This window comes from Chiloscyllium plagiosum, unplaced genomic scaffold, assembly GCF_037043375.1.
Source record: "Chiloscyllium plagiosum isolate Xiang-an unplaced genomic scaffold, Cpla_swu_hap1 HiC_scaffold_34, whole genome shotgun sequence".
NCBI classification, from domain to species: domain Eukaryota; kingdom Metazoa; phylum Chordata; class Chondrichthyes; order Orectolobiformes; family Hemiscylliidae; genus Chiloscyllium; species Chiloscyllium plagiosum.
In genome coordinates, this window is record NW_028270172.1 from 17,219,428 (window position 1) to 17,247,372 (window position 27,945).

Genomic DNA, 27,945 nt, shown 5'->3' on the forward strand with positions numbered 1-27,945 from the left:
ACTCGCTGAACTTTTATCTATCTATAATAAAATATGGACATTGTTTTGTGTGCTGTAGAGGAAAAAAGGCTTTGCTTCCAGTGAAGTTTGTTGTATGGAGTAAATGGAGGGAGGGGAAAACCAACTGGACCGGGATTTTCTCTGGTCATGTTTAACTGAGTATTCGATATAAACAAGGGAAACTGACCATGTTGCATCGTTGCTTTAAAACTCCAGTGAGAGAATGTTGTTTAAAAGTAGTGGAATAACACAATTGCTTTTATGTTCTAATCACAAATTTAAGACTTTTGTTGACAAACAAGAATACAAGGTTAGCAGTGATATTAGGGGGTAGGTGCAATTGGGTGTTTCCCCACAGAAATAGCAGCAACTGGCCTAACTAGCTGTTCATTTAGTAAGTGATTGCATTTGTAAAATACATTTTCTCCTAAATCATTCTCTGTGGAAGAGAGTTTGAGTTGATGGGGGTTTCATACAAAAGAAAAACTACTATTAATATGAAACAAATACTCTCCATCCTCTGCAGTTACCGGAAGACTTTACAGTTGCTTATAGTGAAGTTGGAGGTGAATTGTCAGTAGGAGGAGTCTTCTTGAGGATCTTTATTGCACAACCTGGTTGGGTTCTACGTAAACCTCGAGAATTCCTTGTTGGGCTGCTGGAGAAACTCACAGAGCTGCTGGAAACAAATAATCCTCATGTAAGTGTGACATTGGAAATCATCTTTTAATCTCCGTACTAGCGAATGTGTAGAGAAATTAGTGATGACCTGCGTTCTGTAATTTGAAAGCCAGTTTTGAACTTGAAGGAATTGTTCACATTTAAAATAATGTAACTATGCTTAAGTATGATAGCAACGTTTGTGGGACATCTTTAATATAGAAAAAAGACGATTGCAGATTAAGAACGTAAATGGCAAATTAATTTGTGGTGAAGTATGGGGTGTTGCATTTTGGCAGGATAAACGAGGAGTCATCTACTCCTTGCAGAATAAAATCTAAATTGGCCAGGTGCACAATGCAATTTGAAGCTGAAGTTCGTAAATCGTGAGAAAGGAGCAATGCAAATAGACAGACAAATTCGTAAGTGCAAACAAAGCATTGATGTCTATATTTCTGTAGAAATTAGCTCTCTGCTTTTTGACTTCATGTCGAACATCTGTCAAACCAGTGTTTACACCACATTTTAAGAGTACTGTGCACAGTGCTAGACTTCGTGTTACAAAAGGATGCAGTAGAACTAGAGCGAGTGCAAAAATAATTTTATATGGTTGGTATTAGAACCAGAGTGAGTGCAACAGTTAGGAAAGACTGATCAGACCTATGGATTTTTTTGAATTTTTTAAAAAGAAAACAAGTGAACTGATGAAGGTCTTTTAATACTATGAAGGAGTTTGCTCAAGAGTGTTGAGTGGTGAAGTGAGAGGAGGAGAGAGCTTAAAACTGTGGGCTACAAATGCAAGTTAGTGACTAATAGATTTTGGGGAAACTTTCTTTTTACTGTGTAATGGAAAGTTGAAATTTGCTAACCCTTGGAATGGTCGAGGCAGATAGCACAGCTGCATTAATTTGAAACCTGGAGAGGTAAGTAGGGGGAAGAAAAGAGTATTTTCATTGAGCGTGTCTCAGATAGAATGACCCATATATATGTTTGATCGTATGGCTAACTGACTTGCTGTACAATCTCAGGTTGTTATAATAATGGTTCGTAAACTGATGACTTATAACCATAGGTTCACAGCAAAGTCAAAATAACTTGCCATGCATCTACATCACGAAATGTTTAAGCTTTGTTTGAAGAAAGTGTAAGGGAGCGGACAGCTTGTTGGGTTGAATAACTTCTTTTGTCTATTCTTATTTTATGTAGATTTTTGTCTCATCATGTCACATTCCATTAACTAGAAGTGTTGTGTAACTCCATGCTTTGCACGTGTTGGTAATTGGTCTGTTTCTCTGCACAGGGTGAAACTTTAGAAACGGTTACCACAGCAGCAGTCTGCCTCTTCCATTCCCAGCCTCAGCTGGCAGACCAGGTACCTCCATTAGGCCACCTTCCTAAAGTTATTCAGGCTCTGAACCACAAAAACAATGTCATCCCCAAGTCATCAATCCGGGTCATTCATGCTCTTTCTGACAATGAGGTAAAAATGTTTTTTTTTTAATTTGTGTTTCAACATCAACTTTGTTTTTCCAGTTCTACAGATTGAAATTTTAATGTTTTTAATCATTGGATTCTGTAATTTCAGCAACCTTCATTGCATGTATTGTATTTGTTTCATACCATTTGAGTAATGCAAGCTTATTCAGCCTCACTTGTCTGTTATTGGTTTGCCTTGTTGCTAAATTATCATTTTATTTGTGCTACGAGTTGGCTTCCATTGTCAAGCCTGTGTTCCTCCTTATCTGAAATGTGCATACACTACAGAGTAAGCAATTGATATGAAATACTGTAGAATAAAAGTCCTTCTTCTGCATGGGTTCCACCAGATTTGATCTTGTTGCAGCAGACAAACTACATCTGCCCTGTTGGAGATCATTTAACAGTGACAAAACCATTAAACAGACTTATTATAATTATTTGCAGACAGAACCCGAGGTTCTTGACAGTTGAATATAGTGTCCAGAATTTTGGGGTGCTCAAATGTTTTTTTTGTCTGCATAACAAAACCATCTTTGTAGAAATTGGACACATGTAAGTTTAGGGGAGCCCAGTTTTCTAATAGCATGTCTTTTAAAGACAAACCCAATTGTGCTTGTGTGAACCGAGCTGGCAACTTGTGTTAATGTAATTATTTCCAGAAATGTACATGTTTTTGAAGACCAGTCTGTCAAAGGCAATTGCCTATAACCACTAAATCTAAGTCATGGAATTATCCCAGGGCATGCTGATGTGTATTGATTTGATTGAGCAATTTGACAGAATTTGAATTATTTAATCAGAAATGAGTTTGTCATCCTCCCACAACTGATCATAATGCTCACCATCAGGGTATTGGAAAGTTGGTACTACTTCAGTATTGCTAGACTTCAACTTCTGTGGTCTTTCTAATGACCTTATGACTTGGAGTACGTATTTTTCTTAGTCATGACCAGCTGGTAGCTAGGTTTTGAAGATAGCCCCTACTGTTCTCTATAAACTGGATTTGTGATTCAAATGTATTGCATTCCTTGACCTATGTCAGTTTATCGACTGAAATCTGCACCATGCTGCATTCTATCTGGCCATTTTGCCTTTATGCTGTTTTTCTTTCTCCTTTTTTTTTGTCTCGTCAAACTTGATTACTGTTGTTTCTATCACGTTCTTATCAGTTCATTGTTTCTGCTATTTTTCAGAAACAAAAATTTGTCTTTTCCACTGTATGATTTGGATTCTGCTCCTCTTCATCATCATCTTCATCAAACTAATTTCATGTTTTTGTTTTTACTTGAGCATCCTCATCCTCCCAAATCAGCCCCTTGTATTAGCTTCAAATACTACATGTCCCATTTCAGCCAGGCTTCCAGTGGCTTGGTTCTGTAGAATTGAGCCCCTCTTTTCTGCACAGAAACCCTTTAGCCAAGTTTTGCTCTTAGTTATTTTTTTCTTTTGACCTTTTGTTAATTAGCACATGGCTCAACTATTGCCCTCCATAACCTTAACGCAGTTGCCTCACTTGCATGTCATTTGTCCTGGATCATGAACATGACAACTGGTTCTTCACTGGCCCTTTCCAGTTTTCCTTCTAATCACTTTGCGATCTCACTTATTTCAAAGGCACGCTCTTTGATACTCCGGCTATGACTTCAAAGGACGCTGTTTGTGTTCCCAAACTTTTGCCAGTATTGCCTGCCCAGTTGTTATAACCACAGTAGTCTATGTGCTTCTCTTCTCTTCACTTCAGCCCTGCACCTCCCTCCCTCAACCTTGGACAGCTACCTGTCCCTTGGTATCTGTTAGTGTTATGGCTGCCCTTCCCACAGCCTTACTTTCTCCCGATGAGAAGAAGAAAATATCTGTTGGGCAAGATTAGGTCCTCCAGTCTGATGGCATAAATTAGTGGCAAGATGGAGAAAATGGGAAAACAGGTACTGCCCATATGTTAGTGATTCTTGTCAATTGATTACTGGAGTGCATTCGCAATCCACCTTCTGTTTGTGTGCATTGAGGACATCAAGGAGGGGATAACATAATTAACATTGTCTAAAAGATTCCAGTGATACTGGTCAATGCCTATTATTTAGTGACACTGTCTTCTGTAATCTTGGTATTTGTAACAGAAGTAATAAAATGGTGATAGCTTTTCAATTTTACTCAACATTTAACAATTTTTTTTTTTAGTTATGTGTCCGAGCTATGGCAATGCTGGAAACTATCGGGCCTTTGATGAACGGAATGAAGGTGCGATCAGATATGGTAGGCCTTGCCTCGGAATCTCTGAATCGAATGTTCCAGAAGGAGCAGACTGACTTAGTAGCACAGGTGGGTACCTCTAATAGAGAATTTCATCAATCTGAACTGCTATTTTGTTGAATTTGTTAGTGTTACTTGCTGGATATAAGCTGCAAGTTAATTTCTGTAAATGTTAGCATTATCAAGAGAAGGCTTCGTGAATATTACATTCTTTTTCTTGATCTGCCTTTGGTCAACTGTTGCAATCAGGCACACTCACTGCTGTGATGAATCTGATTACGAGAACATGTTGGAACAAACTGATTTTTCTAGTTTCAATCTACTCTTTATTGATGACTACTATTGGAAAATAGTTTCTGGCACCAGTATTCTTGTTGCTAGACGATGTTTATTCGTGGAGTAAACCTGATGCAGCTTATCAACACCTTGCATTTAACCTGTGCCATTTTAATATGAAAAAAATGTCTCTAGGCATTTCTGACCGGAATTAGTTGCTAAGCCAGAGAGCAAGTTATTGGGTTAACTGAAAGCTTCAGCCAAGCAATGCCCTCTGAAGAAGGTGTTTGAAAGCATTGTTGCAAATTTCAGTCTGACTCCTTTAAAAGGTTTTAATCTCAAATCACAAATTGTGCGACAGGAGGAGGAAAGGTGCACAAAAGATAGAATGGGTGCTTTAATGCAGTAATTTCTATTGTTAGGGAGGAGTGAAGCCTTAATGGATTTAAACACCAAGATGGGGTTTTTAAATTTAAGCAATTGAATCCGTGAAAGTCAGCAAACACAGGAATATTGAGTTTAGAATAGGAAATAATCAAGAGCTATGGGTCACTTGGATGTTCACAAAAAAGGAGTATGCAATGCTCTCAAAAGAACTAACCTTTTCTTTGGCTCAGCAACCACTTTCTGATCAGAAATGCCTTTGGGCATTTTTTGATATTAAAACGATACTCTATAAATGTAAGGTGTTGATAAGCTGCATCAGGATTACTCCAAGAATATTAGTGCCAGGAACTATATGCAAAGGCAGCTAGCAACATTGGAAATATTTGGAAGAGGATTTCTTTGGTGGGTGAGATTCTTATTAGTAGGTAGGCTTTAGTGGGTTCAAGACTGACAATGTTATACAGGCAATGTTTGTGGAAAATTTGAGTGCGAGACTGCGCTCCTGTGGGGGGGATCTCAATGCTGAGATTCCAAACAGTCTTGTACAGCCTCAGGCAGTTGTAATCAGTAGCAAAAGTATTGATTTTGTTATTGGAGCCAAAGGCAATTGTTTTAGTATTGCTGAAAAGAACATGTTTTTGTCAAAGCATTTCATCATCAAATCATAAAGATAATTTGAGAAATGCTATTGAGGGAAAAGAAGGAATGGGAGGACAGTTTGTGTGTGTTTGTGTGTGTGTTTGTGTGTGTGTTTGTGTGTGTGTTTGTGTGTGTGTTTGTGTGTGTGATTTCTAACTGGCACAATCGCCATGACAATGATTTACAGTTCTCTGCTAAAATTTAAATTCTAACCAGGCAAATTGCCACTGGTTGACATAACCTCTCTGGGATTCATTTCACAGGGTAGTCACCTAGTTTGTTGAATTGAAATAGGTGAAGTATGTGTATGTCTGTTTCTGTCTGCAAAGAACAGGGCTCTGTGTATTAATATATGCAGCTTTCAATACATGTAAGTTTGCTTCTCTGAGCCTGACTGATTACCCTAAATTGGTTGTCAGTAATTCTTTGCTCCCTCAGGATTATTTAGCAAGTCTCTGATTGCACAATCGCATCTGATGTTGAACACAGTTTTGCATGTGAGGGCTGGTTACATCCAGTCAAACCCTTCAGCGAACATCTCAAGACAATTGCCTCAGGTGATCTACTTGTCTTTGGAATGCCTACATTCTTATCAGCACACCACTAAAATTAACATACCAATTTGCTTAATAGGCAGAATATTTTTTTCTGTCTTAGTTTAAGCATTTTTTTTTTAGAAATACCACGTATTGCTACTGCATTTGTAGTAACTCTGAAACAACTAGCATCATCTGTTGCTCAGACTTTTGAGATACCTTCCTGGGTAACTGGAGTTGACTGGGCAATTTTTGGGACCAGTTGTGAGCTTAGGCCTTTTAATCTGTTTATGCAATATATACTGAGGCATGATTTGATCAAGGTAGCAGTTATACCACAGGGATGCTTTGATGTTCCCTCTCTTTCAGCATCCAGCTTGCACAGTGAACAAATTGCTTGAACCTTGTTTATGAAGTTGCCAATAAGGCCAGTTTTGTCGTATGTGGAGCTATCAGATTGGTCTTATTGGCAACCTTGTAAATAGGAGAAAGTGAGGACTGCAGATGCTGGAGATCAGAGCTGAAAATGTGTTACTGGAAAAGCGCAGCAGGTCAGGCAGCATCCAAGGAGCAGGAGAATCGACGTTTCGGGCATGAGGGCGAAACCTTGTAAATAGGACCTGAGCGATTTGTACATGGACCTTTTTTTTTTAGGAGTGCCAGAGTGCAGAGGTTTGTGGCAGATAGTAGCAGAGAACCTCCTGGCCTGTTTTTCATCTAGGCCATCCAAGAAAGGAACTCGCTTGACTGTTTGAAGTCAAAGATGAATCTGATTGTAGGATAGAATTCTTTAAGATGTGTAAGAAAAGTCTGTCATGCAGCTATAGATTCAAGCATAGTAAACATTCTATACAGTATATCGAAAATGCAAGTGGTAGGAAGTTGTGTTATTTCGTCAAGAACACATTTCCCATGGGATCCCACTAAGATGTTTGAGAAGTCTGGATCCAGTAGGGACCACGTGGCAGTGCAAACTATTTGGACATGCATAATATTATTAAAACTGAACTCAAGTGAATGGCTGAGTTCAGAAGTTCAATGAATACTGAATTACGCAGCGACTGGCGTGGGGGGTGGGGGGTATCTAAATAGTCATGTTACAGTGCTGCAGTGCAGATGTCTATGGCTTACTTAATTGGTACATTGATGAATAGGCTAACAATGTCAAATGAGCACAAGGACAGTGCATTGCTATCAGTGTGCAAGTCTGTATGATCTTGGCAAGTGTGAAGGAATCCTTCACAATGCATGTGTGGAAAACAAGTTAACGTACTGCAGCAGGTAATTGAACCACTAGCCAGTCCGTGTTGTGCAGTGCTGGCGATAGATAAGGTAGCACCTAAAGGCATGTCATTCATTGACATGATAGGCTGTGACAGCACAAACATTCGTATATGTCATTTGGCATAAATTGATCTCAACAGGTCCAGCAAATGTTTTTAACTTGCTTTTGTAAGACTACAGTAATAGGGACAGAAGTGGGCCAGTTGGTCCTTCAAGCCTTCTCCACCATTCAATAGGATTGTGGCTGATCACATCCACTTTTCTGCCCATCCTACATTATCCCTGATTGCCCTACTGATTTAAAAAAAATCTATCTCAACTTTAAATATAGAACTTAGAATGTTGCAGTGCAGAACAGGCCCTTTGGCCCTCGATGTTGTCGACCAGTGAAATTAATCTGATGCTCATCTAACCTACACCATTCCACAATGATCCATATGTATGCCCAATGACCATTTAAATGCCCTTAACATCGGTGAGTCTACTACTGTTGCAGGTAGGCTGTTCCATGCCCCTACTACTGAGTAAAGAAACTACCCCTGATATCTGTCCTCTATCTATCACCCCTCAATTTAAAGCTATGTCCCCTCGTGTTAGCCTTCACCATCCAAAGAAAAAGGCTGTCACTGTCCACCCTATCTAATCTGCTGATACACAAGGACTGTGCTCCACAACTTTGTGCCAAAGACACTCTGCCCTCAGAAATTCTTCCTCATCTCAGTCTTCAATTACTGTCCCTTAATTCTGAGACTGTCCTTTCAAATAAGGCAAAGTAGTTGTGCTGACCAGATCCAATGGATATAAATTTCATTGGGAATGGTGTGCATTTTGTTAATTATAGTAATGTTGTTGAGGATGACTATTCCAGCTATTTCTCATTTACTGATATGCATATCCAGGTTGGTTTTGAAGCTCTGTGGCAAGTGAAGATCAGACAAGTTGTTTGGAATCCCGTAACGTGCATTTGATCAACCTATCCCTTTTGGCTGTTGGTGACAGTAGGGACTGACTGTACCTAACCAGATCATGCTTGAAAATTTACAGCACAGTGACTGACATCCGATGTAATTCAGTGATTGGGCAGCACTCGCTAAATAATCCTTTGATAAGAATTATACTGACGATAAATTTAGTTTCTTCAGCCAGCCTCACGGAGGAGTGCACTTGCATGTAAGCTACACATTAATACACATGATCTTTGCAGACAAAAAACACATACATGCATGTGCACACCTGTGCCTGCTTCAATGCAACAAAGCAGGTAACAGCCATTCTCTGGTTCGTCACACAGGACAATGCTTCAGCCTGTCCATTGATTTTGCCTGGTTTAAATGTTAAATAACATATGCCTGCTAACTGTAGATTATTAGCAAATGCATCATCCATGGCAATGCCTGTACCAATCAGAGTCTACTTGCCAACCAATTAGCACTCTTGTTTCATGCAGCATGAATATTGTTTTCCTCTTTGGTATTTCATGTGAATAGTGGGAGACAAAATCTTTTGGAAAGAATGTATGGTTTTTTTCAGTAGTGCTTAAGTTCTGTACTACCAAAAGGCTATAGTTTGTCTTTCCAATGGTATTTGGAGAAATTGAGCCTCATTCTATACTGGTGGTCACAAACAAGTTTCCAGTACAAAATGCTAATGGTGCACCCTACGTTTGTATTATTGTGTATACATCTGCAAGATCTCCATACTTCACCATAAAGGATTAGTCATGAGTACTGTTCATTGAAGTAGCACTTGGCACAAATATTCTTCAAATCTAGCTTATAAATCCATGTTCAATGAAATTACAGCTGGATATGTATCTCTAGCTTTCATTGCAGATACATGTGATGAAATGCAGTACTGCAAGGTTTCAATTCTAAATTATTTAGCAAGCAATGCTTTTCAAATTATCTTTTCCCACTTTTTTTTTTGTGCAGCACTGCTTATCACTAGATTCTAATTTTGGTACCAGTTTGACCTGTGCTTGCTGTGTGTTTAAATTAAACTTCATGTTTGTTGAAGGGTCTGAAAGTTGAATTGGTGCCATACCTCCTGCGGCTATTGGAAGGAATAGGACTTGAGAATGTTGAAAATCCAGCTGCCACGAAAGCACAGATTGTAAATGCACTTAAATCAATGACACGGAGTTTGCAGTATGGTGAACAGGTGAGATTTCTTCACATTAGATCATTTTCCAGATTCATTGAATTGGTGGTGAGAAAGCAGCGTTAAGTATTTAGATGACTGACTTATTGCTCTGATAATCTTCAAGGTTTGACCTGGTGACCTAGAAAACAGCCATGAAATAGTTTACTAATCTAATCTCGTGGAACAAAAGTGGATCACACTCAATTTTTGAAAAATATACCTGTTCAGTCATCTTTTAATTCCTGTGCCACCCCCCCCCACCAATGTAGCGGACTTACCAAATTTAAAGGGATAAAAAATACTTTACATACATGAGTATCATTTTCAATTATAGCAGAAACTGTGGCAACAAAATTTCTATTTGTGACCAAATACTAAAGCCATATTATATTGAAGGCTGTCCATACTCCCCCAGCTATTTGTCACCAGTGCAGTCAATTGCGCTAATCGCATTTTAGAAAGCTTGCAATCTGTACATTTCTTCTGCAAATCTTCAAAATGATCCTGAAGAAACCAAACCTGAATTTTCAGAGTCATTGTGAAGAAGTGGAGTGTATTAAACAGTTGCTTATTCCCTGGGATTCTATCCTCAACATTTTACTGACTCATCCTTTTTTATTCTCCAAAGATGAATCGGCCAATGCGATCTTTAAGATTTGTAGCTCAGGTTGAGGTTCAGGTTGTCAGCTCAATGAGCAAACTTACAACAGGAATCAGATAATTTTATTTGCTTTTTCCCATTGTTTGTGCTGCTCAGCTATTAAATATCTTGCTCTCTGGATGTAAAATGACAATGAATGTTTTCTATTTAAGTTGCTCTGCAATTATGAGGAACTGAACTTCAATATGGCCTTGAAACATAAGAGAAAGTCTTACGGTAGCTCTAATCAGCATGTGGGCTCGATTGGTTATAAAAATCAGTGAAGCTGGCTAAATTTGATCACTTGTCATTTTCTACTTCCGTTGCCATTCTGTCCCCATTTTGATTAAATGAGGATAGATTTGGCCCTGGATCTATTACAAGTAGACCTACAACTAATTATTCATCTGACGCTAGCCTGTAGTATTAATCTTTCAGTTGGTGATATGGCACTGGAGGAATCCACCATAGGTGGAGCTATTTATTAAGCAGCAAGAATAGCCTCAGCAAGTAATACCTTTACATTGTTTCCAATTGTATAATGCAATTTAATGTACAAAAGGAGTTCTTATAAATCATTGTGGCAAAGAGTTAAACCACTGGATATCTGAAATATGAGCAATCTTCTGGAAAAAGTGCAGTAACTTTATCAGGTGCATCCTGTAGTCATTACTAGTACTAATTTATTTGGGTATTTCTAGCAATTTTGTTTTAATCATGAATAGTAGGCAGTTTCAAGGAACTGAAGATCATGTGGGGAAACCTTGTTCTAACTGATCACGTTCTGATTTGTTCTGTAGTGTGGTGGAAAAATAGTTATTCCTATTGTCTGTGTCATGAGCCATAAGAAAATGATAAATTCCAAGTAACTTTGGGTTCTAAAGACAGCTTGACTGTTGCTGCTTAAACGGCCTTTCAACATTCCATCTCAGTATTTCTGGCATAGTACAATTTGGAGAAATCAAATGTTTATTTAACCTAATTCTGGGAAGCTGGTTAAAATATTTAAAAAGCTTTCTTGTTTAGGTGAATGAAATTCTGTCTCGTTCCTCTGTATGGAGTGCCTTCAAAGATCAAAAGCATGACTTATTTATTTCTGAGTCACAATCAGCAGGATATCTTACAGGTGAGTAAATCTGACTTGTCCTTTGTTGTACTTGGAGATGCTGTTCATAATCACGAAATCTGATGGCAAATGTTTAACAAGTAAACAATTTACGGTATTGAAGATAAATATTTCTATTTTGCTTTGTGTAGTACTTAAACTTTGCTCGGTGATGCCCTTTTGAAGTATATATGAAATTCAGTCATAAATGTTTAGGAGAAAGCTCCTTTTATTTGCTCTTTAGTCCCCTTACAGTTGTTGAATGTAAAATGGGATAAATGGGTAATCTCTGAATTGGCAAAATGTAACCGATGGAGTGCTCTCTGGACTAATGTTGGGGGCTGAACTACTTACAATTATTTTAAAGACTTCAATAAAGGGACTGAATGTGTGGCTGGTAAATATAAAGAGAATGTGAGTCTTTATACTCCATTTACCAAATAATTGGCTACTGACTTAACCTTCGAGGAGAAAGTGAGGTCTGCAGATGCTGGAGATCAGAGCTGAAAATGTGTTGCTGGAAAAGCGCAGCAGGTCAGGCAGCATCCAAGGAACAGGAGAATCGACGTTTCGGGCATAAGCCCTTCTTCAGGAATGAGGAAAGTGTGTCCAGCAGGCTAAGATAAAAGGTAGGGAGGAGGGACTTGGGGGAGGGGCGTTGGAAATGCGATAGGTGGAGGGAGGTCAAGGTGAGGGTGATAGGCCGGAGTGGGGTGGGGGCAGTGAGGTCAGGAAGATGATTGCAGGTTAGGAAGGCGGTGCTGAGTTTGAGGGATTTGACTGAGTAAAGGTGGGGGGAGGGGAAATGAGGAAACTGGAGAAATCTGACTTCATCCCTTGTGGTTGGAGGGTTCCCAGGCAGAAGATGAGGCGCTCTTCCTCAAACCGTTGTGTTGCCATGGTCTGGTGATGGAGGAGTCCAAGGACCTGCATGTCCTTGGTGGAGTGGGAGGGGGAGTTAAAGTGTTGGGCTACGGGGTGATTGGGTTGGTTGGTCCTGGTGTCCCAGAGGTGTTCTCTGAAACGTTCCGCAAGTAGGCGGCCTGTCTCCCCAATATAGAAGAGACCACATCGGGTGCAGCGGATGCAATAGATGATGTGTGTGGAGGTGCAGATGAATTTGTGGCGGATATGGAAGTGTCCCTTGGGGCCTTGGAGGGAAGTAAGGGGGGAGGTGTGGGCGCAAGTTTTGCATTTCTTGCGGTTGCAGGGGAAGGTGCCGGGAGTGGAGGTTGGGTTGGTGGGGGGTGTGGACCTGACGAGGGAGTCACGGAGGGAGTGGTCTTTTTGGAACGCTGATAGGGGAGGGGAGGGAAATATATCCCTGGTGGTGGGGTCCGTTTGGAGGTGGCGGAAATGACGGCAGATGATAAGTTGTACATGGAGGTTGGTGGGGTGGTAGGTGAGGACCAGTGGGGTTCTGTCCTGGTGGTAGTTGGAGGGGCGGGGCTCAAGGGCGGAGGAGTGGGAAGTGGAAGAGATGTGGTGGAGGGCATCGTCGACTACGTCTGGCGGGAAGTTGCGGTCCTTGAAGAAGGAGGCCATCTGGGTTGTACGGTTTTGGAACTGGTCCTCCTGGGAGCAGATGCGGCGGCGTCGAAGGAATTGGGAATATGGAATGGCGTTTTTACAGGGGGCAGGGTGGGAGGAGGTGTAGTCTAGGTAGCTGTGGGAGTCGGTCGGTTTATAGTAAATGTCCGTGTTGATTCGGTCACCCGACATAGAAATGGAAAGGTCTGGGAAGGGGAGGGAGGAATCTGAGACGGTCCAGGTGAATTTGAGGTCGGGGTGGAAGGTGTTGGGAAAGTGGATGAACTGTTCAACCTCCTCGTGGGAGCACGAGGCAGCGCCGATACAGTCATCGATGTAGCGGAGGAAAAGGTGGGGGGTGGTGCCAGTGTAACTGCGGAAGACGGACTGTTCCACATATCCTACGAAGAGGCAGGCATAGCTGGGGCCTGCTTACTGACTTAACCTGCCTATATCCTTTTAATGTGGAAAAACGTGAACTTGAATGGTACCAAGATCTGGTTGTCCTCATCCAAGAATTGCAAGTTAGTATGCTTATACAGTGAGCAATTTTAAAAAACAAGTTTATTGTGTAGGAAATGGAATATAAAGTGGGGAAGTTTTGCCAAGACATTGGTAGGACTACATCTGGAGTACTGTAAACAACTCTTCTCTCCTTACAGTATATAGTTACATTAGAAACCATAAAAAGTTAATTATGTTGATTACTGGAATAAAGGGGTTGTCTTGTGAGAACAGGTTGGACAGATTGAGTTTGTTCATAGTTTAGAAGAATGAGACCATCTTATTGAAACACACAATCCGATAGGGACTTAACAACAGAATGGATGCTGGAAAAAATGTATCTCTTACAGGAGAGCCAGAACTAGGGAACTTTAAAAATAAGGCAGGGGTAGGTTCCTATTTAAAATAGCTTCACTTTTTGAATGTGGTTGGTCTGGGCTTTTTTCTTTTCTCGGGAGCAGTGTAGGCAGGGTCAGTGAATATTTTTAATGCAGAGTCAGATTCTTGACTGGCAAGGAGTAAACAGGTAATGAGGGCAGTAAAATTGAACTGCCGTGATCTTATTAAATGATGTAATTACTATGGTCATAGCTCGCGCTAAAATATACCAATGGTAACAAGTAATCCTAACAACAGAAGATGCAGACCTGTGTTACACTGGCTGCTCAAGCTTGTGCAAATCTTTCTTCCCCTTGTGTTCTTAACAGTAAAATAAAAATGTGAAGTGCAAATGTGTAGTGAAGATGAGAAAAGCTTCTGATTTGTAGCATAAAACCAAAGATGGAAAATCATAGAATCTTTAGAAATTACAATTGTGCCTCTGCTATTCCTCTGATTCCGATTGCACTGTTGTTTTTCTCTTCCCTTTTATTCTGTTTTTTCCACCTTGAATTATGTGATTGAAAAGGCCTCACACCTCTCTTGTGGTTGTAAGTTCCAAAAATCCTTTGAGGGCATTTCTAATCTTTACTTAGTCTTCAGTACTGAAACCAAAACTTGTATATCTTGTTTTTTTTTCCTGATTAGTAGATGTTATTTTGGTGTTTATCCTTAGAAATATTTGGATCTGGAATATTGCATGCAATTCTGGTCTCCTTCCTATCGGAAGGATGTTGTGAAGCTTGAAAGGATTCAGAAAAGATTTACAAGGATGTTGCCAGGGTTGGAGGATTTGAGATATAGGGAGAGGTTAAACAGGCTGGGGCTGTTTTCTCTGGTGCATTGAAGGCTGAGGGGTGACCTTATAGAGGCTTTAAAATCATGAGGACCATGGATAGAGTAAATAGACAGTCTTTTTTTTTCCTGAGGTGGAAGAGTCCAGGACTAGAGGGCATAGGTTTAAGGTGAGAGGGGAAAGATTTAAGAGACCTAAGGGGCAACGTTTTCACACAGAATGTGGTACGTGAGCTGCCAGAGGAAGTGGTGGAGGATGGTACAATTGCAACATTTAAAAGGCAGGTGGGATTAGATTGGGTTGGGATATCTGTTGGCATGGACTACTTGGACCAATGGGTCTGTTTCTGTCCAATTCTGACTCTGACTCTAAATGCTTTAAAAGGAAAGAGAAAATACTTGTAATCTGAAGGTGAGGAAAATGACAAAAGCGTGAAGGGACAAAAAGTGAATGATTAAAATAAATGTTCCAACTAAAGCAGAATTGATGGAAATAATAAAATCAATGTCACAATTATTTAAGGAAGGAAGAAAAAAAGTAATCAAATAACTGGATGATAATGGAATTTATCAGGGACACTGTGAGCACTTGAACAACTAGAAGCTTCTCAGAAAGGGTCATAGGTTAGTGAAGTCCAGGCCATATCTGACTAATCTGATTGGATCTTTTGAGGATATTAAGTTGGTGAATAAAGGAATATCAGTAGAGGTTGTTCATGGGGGTAATTACTTCCTGAAGGTATTTGATAACATTCCACAGGACACTGGGAATGAGTGAAAGTACACCGATTTGGAGCTACCTTTGTGGTGTGGGTTGATAATCGGTTAAGCAGTTGGATAAAGACAGCATACTGTTTTCAATGGGATGTGATGCAGGGTGTTCCCCAGGGGTCTGCTGGGGCATTGGTATTTGTCAATGCCAAGAAGGAATGGAAAGTTTTTATCTATGTTTGCAGATGATGCCAATTAAGAGGCACACAATGTGTAGATGGGAGCAGGTGCTAGGAACAACGGGACATAAACAGATTAACTGGGAAGTATAATAAACACACTTTGAGAAAGTCCAGTTGGAATATGTCCTAAACAGTAATAAACTAGGAACAATGGACGAATCTGGTATTTAGTGTCTCCATATACATATGCCATTAAAAGCAAGGGTGCATATAGCAAATGTAATCAAATGGCTAATGAAATGTTGATCTTTATCTCTGTGGTACAAAGGGAAAGTGACTTTTGTCATACCTCAACTTTTTTTTTCGTACATGGAATGAGGGTGTTGCTGGCTAGGCCAGCATTTTATTTCCCATCCCTAATTGCCCAGAGGATAGCTAAGAGTTGATTATGTTGATCTGGAGTCATATGTAGGCCAAATCAGGAAGAGGTGGCAGTTTTCTTCCATAAAGCGCACTAGTAAACCAGATAGATTTTTCCTGACAATTGACAGTGGTTTCATGGTCATCATTAGACTCTTAATTCCAGATATTTTGTTCTATTGTATTCCAATCCCACCATCTACCATGGTCGGATTTGAACCCAGGTCCCCAGAAAATTAGCTGGGTTTCTGGATTAATAGTCCAGTGATAATACCACTCCTCTGCCATCATCTTCTCCCCTGAGAGACTGGGCTACTGCTTTCAGTTTTCAACACTATCTTTGGCTTGGGAGGGATTCTGTGTGAATTCCCCAGAGAAATAATTTTCAAGAATTAACTTCATGTTATGTAACTTCCTTGAATTTAGATTGTTGGATCATCTATTTAAGATGTTTTGCCATGATAAAGGGATTTGATGGAGATATCCAGAAACTATTTTTGCCAGTACTGAAAACCAGCCTTTTGAGGGTGAAACTAGGAAGCGCAGAGTCAGGTGTACAGCATGGAAACAGACCCTTTGGTCCACCTTGTCCATGCCGGCCAGATATCCCAACCCAATCTAGGCTGAACTGCCAGCACCCGGCCCATATCCCTCCAAACCCTCCTTATTAATGTACCCATCCAGATGCCTTTAAAATGCTGCAATTGTACTAGCCTCCACCGCTTCCTCTGGCAGTTCATTCTATACACATACCACCCTCTGCATGAAAACATTGCCATTTGGGTCTTTTTTATATATTTCCCCTCTCACCCTAAACCTATGCCCTCTAGTTCTGGACTCCCCCACCCCAGGGAAAAGACTTTTGTCTATTTATCCTACCCATGCCCCTCAATTTTGTAAATCTCTATAAAGTCACCCCTCAGCCTCTGAAGCTCCAGGGAAAACAGCCCCAGCCTGTTCAGCCTCTCCCTATAGCTCAAATCCTCCAACCCTGGCAACATCCTTGTAAGTCTTTTCTGAACCCTTTCAAGTTTCACAACATCTTTCTGATAGGAAGGAGACCAGAATTGCACGCAATATTCCAACAGTGGCCTAACCAATGTCCTGTACAGCCGCAACGTGACCTCCCAACTCCTGTACTTAATACTCTGACCAATAAAAGAAAGCCTATCAAACGCCTTCTTCACTATCCCTTCTACCTGCGACTCCACTTTCAAGGAGCTATGAACCTGCACTCCAAGGTTCTAATTGGCTGCCAGTTTGGAAGATGCTATTGAACAGCCTTGGTGAATTGTTGCAGTGCATAGAGTAGATTGTACGCACTGCTACCGCTGAACATCAGTGAAGCATGTAGATCAGTGTTGGAGTTTAGATAAAGATCATCACCTGAATAGTGAAGCAGGTTAGGCTGTCTGAATGTCTTAATACTGTTACTGGAGTAATTTCTGGGAAATCACAGTTCAAGTGCAAAAAGCCAGTTTTGAAAAGAACAAAAATGTCATTGTGATTGAACATATTTCTGTTATAAGGTGGTGCAGGTGTGGTAAAGGTTCTTACATTCCTATTGTCTTTAGAAAGATCTTTTCTTTGTTCAACTTCTTCCGTTGCATTCCTGAACTGTGGGTGGGAGCAGTGACCTGTTGAAAGGCAAGGTTAGTTTTGGTTTAATATTGTCTGGCCTGTACTTCAGGTCTAGCTGCAAGCCTGCAATCTCAGGTTTATCAAATATCCCTGTTTAGAAAATGTGTGGAACAAAGTATTGCAAATGGAAATCCAAAGTGGCTGATCATTTGATCAACATCAATCTTGGTACCTTTTTATGACCATGTTATCTTTTCAAAAGAACCATTTATGCTCAACTCTCAGTATAACTGGTGCTCCCAAGCTATAAGTACTGTTGACTTCCAGAATCTAATAAGTTTATATGCGACATGAGTTTGCAACACTCTGAAGATGTCGACTGATCCATGGAAATACATCAGATAATTTACCAACAGCCTGTTCCTTTCTTAAAAACAGAAGTCTGTTATCTGCAGCTTGCTTGTAGGTTGAGGTTTCAGTGGATGATTTTGAGACTGTTAATTTGTATACTATATGCTTTGATTAGCTTCAGAGAAAGTGTTGACTTGTGTCAAAGATTTTTATGGGAAGTGGACAGGCGTCATCATTATGATATTTGCACAAGGACCTGCTATTAAAGAATATTATCAATGGAATTGGTGGCTATAGAAATAAAGGTTCTTCCTATCCAAGAAAGAAAACATAACGAGGTGGACAATCAGTTGTCTTATATTTAGTAAACTGAATTAATTCCACCAGATTAAATAGAAAATATTCAAATGGGTCAGTAGCATCTCTGCGATAAGGAGGTAACGCTTCGAGGAGTTCCACTTTAACAGAATGTGATAACAATTCTAATTTACTTTTGTATTAGAGTTCATTTGTATGAAAACAGATTGACAAGTTAAATTAAAGAACTGAAACATATATATGAATCTCCATAGTATATGATGAATTTTTGACCTTTGGCAAAAATTGGCACAGCACCTGATACTGTATTGATGAAGATGAATCTTATTGATCATGGTTGAGGGATTTTGCATAAATAACAAACAGCTATCCAATATATTAACTGTTTTAATGTATGCTTTCCTGCTTTTATTTACTTATCCAATACTTATGCTTTACTTTCTGCCTTCGTCTGTCATCTTCTGTGTATATTTTCTTTTCCCTAGGTGTCTCACCTTCCCTCCTTACTGGTACTAGTCCCCTTCATCTCAGAAGTGGGCTTTAGGGCTTCTCTGGCAGGCACAATGCTCAGTTCTTAAGTGTGAAGCAGGTAGATAACCTTCTTCCTCAGTGCATGCTTTTGAGGTTTGAAAATTGTACACTTAGCTAAAATCTTCAAGTCGATGTTTTGTGTGCACTCAGAATGAAAGAATGAATAAAGTCAGGAGAGAATGAGGTAATAAACAGTTTTGAGGTTAATGGGATTATCCCCTGAAATGTAAACTTGTGTTTGTGCTTTCAAACTTGAATTGCCTTCATCAGTGTAAATTTGGTGTTCCCAGATACCAGTTTGTGACTGTAACCCAACTTCCCCTGTGTGTTTGCAATGCTAAATTAAAGAGATGTGTTCAACTTTTTGTTTTCATTTTAATCTAGGCCCTGGAATTGCTGGCTATCTTACTTCAGGGGCAATGTCAACAGTAATCCCCAGTGGACCGCCCCCTGTAGATAATGAAGTGGTTGACCTGGCCAGATGAAGTAAGATCTACACTCTCTGCCTTGAAGATTGAAGCAACTGCAGTCATGAACCACTCACTGACTATGACCCTCTGAACAAATACAACTAAAAAGAAGCGAACTTTTTCTCCCACTTATTGCATTTACAAAAGTAATGCTCTCATATTTTTATTTGTAAAGTAATTTTTACTGGTGACACAATCTGTTCATTTTAAAAATAGTATGGATCAGAGAAAACTCAAGTATTCTCTCTTTGCACCTGGTATCTCTGACTGTGAATCTAAATACTGGATTTTTTTTCTTTTAATTTGGCAGTTGATAGTTTACATTTTTTTTTGTTTATAGGGTAGCACAAACATGAAACCTTTATCCAACTACACATCTCCCTGGCTGCTGTTTTAAAGGCACGATTGGAGGCAAGATTTTATGGAAAGCAATGTTTCCATTAACTAAACCAGTTTCCTAGATCAGGCCAAGGACCACTGCTGATTATGCTTGCTAATCTTTAATGAGTCAGCTTAGTACAACATCATTGTAAAGCATTGTATAATTGCCTTCTATTTCTGATAGAGAGCTTCAGAAAAATGCTAACCTGGACATTCACATATTATAAATACTTAGTGTAATTGTGACCTGTGCTATATAATACCAATGTGTAAACTTTCTATATTTGAATGTACATTAGTAAATCAGTCCTACTTGTACATAAAATTTTAAGAATAAAGTACAAAGGGAATTAGCATCCTTACGTGTGTAACATGGTATCATCCACACAGTACTGATCTGGTTTGGTTACTTGTTTCAGTCTGGTATTTTGAAGCTTATGAGAATTTGTGTAATTTTCTTTGTCAACAAAATTTCCATTTCAGCTTACTTTGAGAAGTGGTTTTGCAGCTTGCGTATGTATAATGCCTATAAAATGGTCCAAGGTGATTCAGAAGAATGTTAATGAGCCAAATTTGACAGTTGCATAAGGAGAAATTGAGAAGTAGCAAAGAAAGAAACTTAGTCAAGATTCCAAAGTGCTGCTTGAGTGAGAAGTGAGAGCTAGAGACTAATGGAGGTAATTCCATTTTGCGCACAACTGGCAAAAGACTTCCAAAAAAAAGCTTCAGTACATCAAGTGATTATCAGGGAGGCAAAGAAAACACTTCAAGGATATCCTCAAAATATTCTGGGGAAAAAAAAATAACATTCCTACCGACTCTCAGGAATCTCTTACGTAAGACCTTCCAAACTGGAGAAGAAGCATCTGCAGAGGTCCCAACCATTACAAAATTGTCCCACGAGCCCAGATTGGAGGACAAGTACAAACAGCAGAAAGAATATTCTAAAAACCTGAGCATTCTGGCCACTCAGCTTCTCAATCATCATGTATCCCACCTGTGGTAGAATGTGTGCACCCAGCATTGAACTGTTCAGTAGCTTCAGGACCCACAACACCAGAATAGGAAATGGTAGTCACGAGGACCTGCCTAAGCAGTGGCATTACCAAATATACAGTGCATTCCTCCACAATCACAGACTTTTCCCTTTGTACTTTCGCCCCTGAGTGTTTATTTCTACATTCCACCTCTGTAAACCTCTTATACAACAAGACTCAGATATTTTAAGAGTACAATTTTAAAAAGTTGGTGTACAGCTGATATAGGTGCTTATATTTATTGTTTGATTCTATTTTTCTTTACCAGTTTTATGAAGACTTAAAGGAAAGTCAATCAATTCCTTTAAAGCATTTTAAAATCCTTTTGATTTAGTTTCATCGGAAAATGACCTCCGTTCATGGATCCAGTCTGTTTTTGATTCATAATGCTGTATCACAATAGATAATACTTGCAAAACATTGGTGTTTTCAGCGTTACTGAGTTGAGTCTGTCTTGCCCGTAATCTAATCGTGCGCTCCAGGGGTGTGTAGCATGAGATCTGAGCTGGATGTTACATCTTGGGATATGCTCATTTCAGTTTCTGTAGGCAAACTCGAACAATGGGTAGGTTGAAGCTTAGTGCTTTATATGTAACATAGCAACATGGCTAAGAGTCATATTAAATTTTCATATGATTCAGCTCAAATCTTCTTTGATAGGAAAAATGTGATTGTTCCAATTTTGTTTGAGGTCTAACTGACCTTTTTATATTTTAACTTGTTCTTGTCATCTGACATCACAAAATCTGAAACAAAATACTCTAGGTGCTGGAAAACTCAGTAGGACTAGCAGTATTTGTGGAGAGAAACAGTTTGTGTTGGGTCCAATATGACTTTTCAGTTCTGAAGAGTCATTGGACTGAAAACATTAACTGCTGAGCTTTTCCAACATTTTCTATTTTTATCACTTGCACCTTGCAGTCTCCTTTTTTATTTATAACTTTCCCAAAATATGTATTATCTTCTCCATAAATGGGTATTCAAGAGTTTGGAAATATGAGGTATTCAACATTCAGTTGACAGGTTTTCCTGTAGCTCAGCAAAACGAAATGACCATCAATTCCCAAGCATATATACAAAAACCATATCCAACAGTGATATGACTGAAACGTTCCACCAGCTGATTAGATATCTGATTTTATTTTTGACTCCTAAACCCTTAAAACCTACCTTTTTAAAATTCTTATTCACAAATTGGAAACCCTCACCTGTTGACATCAATACCCCCCTAAGTAAGAAATGTAATTTAGGAAAGGCAAAGAAAGTAAGTTAGCATTTTCTTTGCCTTTGCAAGGTGGTCAATGACATTAACTAAAGGGTTATTACTTTTAAATGGCTAATTTATTTAAAAAAACTGGGTGTGATTTATTTGAAGTACAGTAGCGCCTCGACTTACGAACTTAATCTGTTCTGGGACCCGGTTCACAAACCAAAAAGTTGCAGACTGAATCAATTTTCCCATTGTTCGGATATTTCCGGAGTCTTTCTCTTTTTTTTTTGTCTCTTGGGGGTTGGTGATGCCACAAGAAAACGATCCAGAGAAACTTGTTTTTTTTCTTTGTTGCAGAACTTTCTGAAAATGGGACATCAAATTGTCATTTAAAATGTTCACCTTCATTCATACCTTGAATTTCGACGTATGTTGAAGCAAAATTTTACATACAATCCTGTTCGTAAACAGATTTGTTCGTGAACGGGGCCATTCGTATGTCGAGGTGCTACTGTATAAGTGTAATATAAAAGAGGGAAGGAGTGCAATTTGCCAACTTTGACACTGCTGCTTTTCATCACTTCCAAGTGATGCTAGTTTCCTCTGAATGTGTGCTCTTTATGCCACCTAGAGGAGGCATTTAGGCTGTTTATTTTATCGGTATCTCCTGCTGTCAATTACTCTGACCTCCAATTCACCCTATGACTTGCCCTCCTGACTCTTGCTTTTCCACTTCAGCCAACTGGGTCCCAACCTTTCAATAGAATGCCCTCTTGTGATTGTTTTGCAATTTATTCCTTAAACCTGTGTGTTTTATCCAGTCCTTTTTTCTGGTGTTAGCCAGTTTCTGGTCTACCTTTAGATTACCAACTCAACTTGAACTTTATCCCTGAACGTTATGTTTTATGTATATGCCCATAATTGTTCTATCCATCCACTATCTCCCCATCAATATTTCATAACAAATGTTTTGTAGTACTTACCAGACTATTAGAGTCATAGAGATATACAGCATGGAAACAGACCCTTCGGTCCAACTTGTCCACACTGACCAGATATTCCAACCCAATCTAGTCCCACCTGCCAGCACCTAATCCTACCTATTCATATACCTATCCAGATGCCTTTTAAATGTTGCAATTGTATTAGCCTCCACCACTTCCTTTGGCAGCTCATTCCATACACGTACCGTCCTCGGCGGGAAAAAGATGCCCCTTCGGTCTCTCTTATATCTTTCCCCTCTCACCATAAACCTATGCCCTCTAGTTCTGGACTCTCCACCACAGGGAAAAGACTTTGTCTATTTACCCTATCCATGCCCCTCATGATTTTATAAACCTCTATACTATCACCCCTCTGCTTCCGACGCTCCAGGGAAAACAGCCCTAGCCTATTCAACCTCTCCCTATAATCCTGAAATCTTTTCTGAATCCTTTCAAGTGTAACATCATTCTTACAGCAGTGAGACTAGAATTAAAATCATTGAGTCACAGATATACAGCAAGAAACAGACCCTTCAGTCCAACTCATCCACACTGACCAGATATTCTAAATTGATCTTGTCCTATTTCCTAGTATAATTGTGATTCTGTGACAACAAGCAATTTGCATAATCATTGTTTATTTTGTCATAAAGCTGATCATCTGTTGTTAGCCTGGTTTTGCTTGATTATTTGAATAAAAATGTATTTTTACAACTTGATGACCTAACTTCAAGACTTGAACTATGAAGCTCCTCACATGTCAAAACTAGATATCTCAAAAACCTTTCACTAAGTTACTTGTGAAAAGCTCTTGTCCAAACTTCATTAATGGCATTAGTGGAATGTTATTAAATTGAACCTGCCATTTCCTCACCAATAGAAGGCATTGATGTCCATTGGGGATCATCCTTTCTGGATTGGGCAGGGAGACATGTTGACACATTTAACATATGTAAATAACCTTCGTGACACGGTTTAAAAAAAAACAAGGTTTTGCAGTTGACTTTATGGTTTATGCATCAGGGAGAAAACGTGATATCAATTCGGTGCAAGATGATTTGTTGGAACTGCAAAACTGGCAGGACCAATGGAAGATGGCATTCACTTCTGATAAATTGCTTTGTTGTATATATCTGTAAAATAAAAGGATCCAGCAACACAGCATGAGTTCTATAATAAAATTCTGAAATAAAATACAACCGTACAATCTTCAATTGTGGTTCTACATTCAGCAAATAATATCCAAAGCAAATTATAGTTTTGGATTTCTGAGGAAGAATCTTATGATGTTGGAATATAAGTATACATTATGACATTTGTTTTTCCAATCCTGGACTAGAGTTTGTTCTGCTACAATGCATGTTTCGTTGATGTGAATTTGCTATAATACAGTTGATGAATTGGGCACTTTCTATAGGGCAAACATTTAAAGCGATTTCAGTCTCATTAGTTTAAATGGTGCTACTATTACACTATTTTTTTAATATCACAAGATTGTACGAGGATGGAAATACTACGTTATAGCAGAACTGACCATATGCCAATTGTGTGTGGGATTCAAATGATCCATTGTCGTGCCATACAAATTCGAGGAAACATACCAGTTTTAGAGATGGGTCAAAGATTTTGAATGGGAATCACTGTAGTGGATGAGGTTGAAATGGACTAACTATGTTGCATAAAATATGGACTAGATAGAAAATTGACAGAACGAAGTATGGTGCTGAAGAAGTCATACTGCATTTGAAACATTAACTGTTTCTCGCTCCACAGACCTAACTTTCCTCAGTTTTTATTTCAGATTTCTAGTATCTGCATTTATTTAGCTTCTATTTAAGTATCTGGTGCCATCTGACAATAATAAAACATGTTACAAAGTATAAAGACCATTCTGTTTGCAAAACTGTGTCAACAACCTTTCTTCCCAAGGACACAATGAAAGAAGCAGCTAAAGGAAATTTATGGGCTATGAACTAAATTCTCAGGACCCATCTTTGGATCCGTTTGAAGATTTTCACAATCTGGATGACCAATTCAGCAGACTGTGCCTGGGTTGGCCAGTGTTATGCAGATACATATTGGTCTATGAAGTCCTCAAAATGAAGCAGAGGCTAACCATTCATCCCCAAGAATCAATCAAATTAGTCTTCTCTAAACTTTTTCGAAAGTTTTTATATTCCTTATTATGTGCAAATTACTCCACGTGTGATGCCTGCAGCAACATTTGCCTCCTCATCTACTTCCTGGTTTAGTCTGTCACGTGATCTCATGCATTTTCCAATCTCCCGCCATTTTTCTTCAGGACCCCTAAACCTTTTGCGTCCACAAATGTGCCCGAGGGTCCTTCGATATTTTGTGGAATAACTCCGAGCGGGAAACAAGAATTGTCCATTTTAGAAAATTATAAAAAGTTAATTTCGTAAACAGGGGTCATGTTGGGAAAGTGCAAAGACGAGTTAGCCCGGCGGCTCTCGATGATGAGTCGGTGAAGGCGGCGGTTCTTGTTTCCCGGGTAACCCCAGGGTTGGCCACAGGAGGTGGGGGGAGAGGGCCCGAGGGGAGAGAGACCGAGGGGAGAGAGTGGGGCCCGGGGAGAGAGAGAGAGCGGCCCGGGGGGAGAGAGAGAGCGGCCCGGGGGGAGAGAGAGAGCGGCCCGGGGGGAGAGAGACCGAGGGGAGAGAGACCGAGGGGAGAGAGAGCAGCCCGGGGGGAGAGAGAGAGCGGCCCGGGGGGAGAGAGAGAGCGGCCCGGGGGGAGAGAGACCAAGGGGAGAGAGAGAGCGGCCCGGGGGGAGAGAGACCGAAGGGGGAGGGGCCTGGGGGGAGGGAGAGAGCCGGGGCCCCGCTGATGCCTCATCTCCCGGAGCGTCCTCCCTGAGAACCAGTGTCCGCTGCAGGTGGGTTCGGGTGGGCGAGGCCTGATGGCTCTGTACACCCCCATTCCCCCCACCCTCACCCCCCCATATCCTCATCATCCAACTCAAACCCCCATCAGTATTCTCCTACCCCCGCCCCATATCCCCCTCACCCACCTCCCCCTCATACTCACCATCCCCATCTTCATCCCCCCCACTCATCCTCACCCCATCATCATCCCCCCCATGCACCCTAATCACCCCACCCCGGTATGTGTATTTGCCTGAGAAAGTTCAGATATTTGTGAGACAGCACAATTTGGAGTGGTTGCACGCTGTTAATAAAAAAAAGTGGTAAACCTAGAAATAATCAACTGTAATATAAAGCTAAAAGTAGATTCACAAATGTGAATATCTTGTGGTCACTCCACTTGTGTTTGCACTTCAGTTAAACAGACTACATCTACCTAAAAATGCCTTTTATTTCATTTAACTTTATCTCACATTTGTAACCGTTTTTGGAAGTTGCCACAAAAGAGGGTTCTTGTATTAATTACTATTCTAAATTTCCTTGGGTAATGGGAAATGGCTGCATCCATTAATTGGTTTCCAGAATTGCTGAACAGTTAATGTTTGCAACTGAGATTTCACAGTGAATGTCATATGATTGGATATATAACAATATACTGTGAAATGTTTCAGACAGCTCCAACACTGCTGCTGAAGTAAATGTGGGAGGATGTGTATTTAGAGTTTTCAAAGGCTTCAGATGCAAGGTATTTAAGCAAGACAGCAAGCAGTATTCAGAAAGTGCTTCACGTGTAATATGTTTTTATATTTACTCTTTTAAAGGCTGTTTACTAATCAATTTTGACGTCTCTGACCATAAAGCTAATTGGTAAGACAGCTGGAGACTGAACACTGCCATTTCATTGAAGGATAAGTAGAAATTTGGTCGAGAAATCATCATGTTGTGGCTGTATAGTACATTGGTGTGGCCACCTTTGGCATACTGGTTCAATTCTGGTCCAATTCTGGTCACCTTGCTATAGGAAACTGTGAAACTTGAAAGGATTCAGCAAAGATTTACATGTACGTTGCCAGGGTTGGAGGGTTTCAGCTACAGGGAGAGTCTGAATAGGCTGGGGCTATTTTCCCTGGAGTGTTGGAGGCTGAGAGGTGATCTGATAGAATCCCTACAATGCAGTAACAGGCCATTTGGCCCAACAAGTCCACACCAACCCTCCGAAGAGCATCCCACCCATACCCACCCTATCCTTGCATCCCTGCACTTCCCATTGCTAGTCCACCTAATCAACACATCCCTGGACACTATGGTCAATTTAGCATGGCCAGTCCACCAAACCTGCAAGACTTTGGACTGTGGGAGGAAACCGGAGCACCTGGAGGAAACCCAAGCAGATGCTGGGAGAATGTGAAAACTCCACACAGACTGTCGCCCGAGGCTGGAATCAAAGTCGGGTCTCTGGTGCAGCAATGCTAACCACTGAGACATATAAAATGATAATTGGGTGAATAGCCAAGGTCTTTTCCTCAGAATAGTACAGTCCAAAACTAGAGGGCATGTGTTTAAGATGAGAGGGAAAGGTTTAAAAGAGGCAATGTTTTCACGCAGAGGATGATGTGTGTATGAATTGAGCTGTCAGAGAAAGTGGTGGAGGCTAATACAATTACAATATTTACAAGGTATCTGGATGGGTCTATGAATAGGAAGGGTTAAAAGGGGTATGGGCCAAATGCTGGTAAATGGCCCTAGATTAATTTATGATGTGGAGGTGCCGGTATCGGACTGATGTGGACAAAGTTTAAAAAATCACACAACACCAGGTTATAGTCCAACAGCTTTATTTGAAAGTACAAACATTCAGAGTGCCGCTCCCTCATCAGGTAGCAAGTGAAGCAGGATCATAGGACAGAGAATTTACAGTAAAAGATCGAAATGTCAAATAACTGATGCGATGTATTAACAAACTTAGATTGCTGTTAAGTCTTTAATCATTGAGAATCCTCATGACTTTCACAAGTCTTAAAGTGGTTTGCAATCATTCAAATACTTTTGAATTCAAGTGACTGTGGTTGTTTCCAAACCCATTTTTTGTATTGATATTGAGAGACTTTAAATACATTTGATGTTTTTTTTAGTCTCCAAGTTTAGGTTGTGAAAATGCCGAGCTCTGCCAAGTCAGAACCTTTTCTTGTAAAATTCATAAAATCAAAAGGGAAAGATTCTGAATATTTCACGAAAGCATATAAGGTTGGTTTCTATAATAATATTTAATGTTTAAGCCTT

At 40.0% G+C, this 27,945-nt stretch overlaps 2 protein-coding genes across 10 annotated transcripts in view; both read left to right on the forward strand.

Moving 5' to 3' along the window:
* dnajc13 (dnaJ homolog subfamily C member 13) overlaps nucleotides 1-19,904 on the forward strand; it is a 151,429-nt gene extending 131,525 nt beyond the window's left edge. For 6 of the 8 annotated variants that reach the window (XM_043719456.2, XM_043719454.2, XM_043719455.2 and 3 more), the window contains 6 exons: nucleotides 527-700; nucleotides 1,961-2,140; nucleotides 4,318-4,458; nucleotides 9,528-9,671; nucleotides 11,320-11,419; nucleotides 19,084-19,904. In XM_043719456.2, coding sequence (XP_043575391.2) covers nucleotides 527-700; nucleotides 1,961-2,140; nucleotides 4,318-4,458; nucleotides 9,528-9,671; nucleotides 11,320-11,419; nucleotides 19,084-19,184 — 840 coding nt within the window. In that variant the 3' untranslated portion in view covers nucleotides 19,185-19,904. Of the gene's footprint in view, nucleotides 1-526; nucleotides 701-1,960; nucleotides 2,141-4,317; nucleotides 4,459-9,527; nucleotides 9,672-11,319; nucleotides 11,420-18,653; nucleotides 18,758-19,083 lie in introns of all 8 variants that reach the window. The other 2 variants (XR_015752825.1, XM_043719457.2) reach the window with 2 other exon arrangements.
* A 5,652-nt stretch (nucleotides 19,905-25,556) lies between these two features.
* Nucleotides 25,557-27,945, forward strand: part of topbp1 (DNA topoisomerase II binding protein 1) — a 68,723-nt gene continuing 66,334 nt past the window's right edge. For both annotated transcript variants that reach the window (XM_087978518.1, XM_087978519.1), the window contains exons 1-2: nucleotides 25,557-25,676; nucleotides 27,798-27,909. In XM_087978518.1, the coding sequence (XP_087834644.1) occupies nucleotides 27,820-27,909 (90 nt within the window). In that variant the 5' untranslated portion in view covers nucleotides 25,557-25,676; nucleotides 27,798-27,819. The remainder of the gene's footprint in view (nucleotides 25,677-27,797; nucleotides 27,910-27,945) is intronic.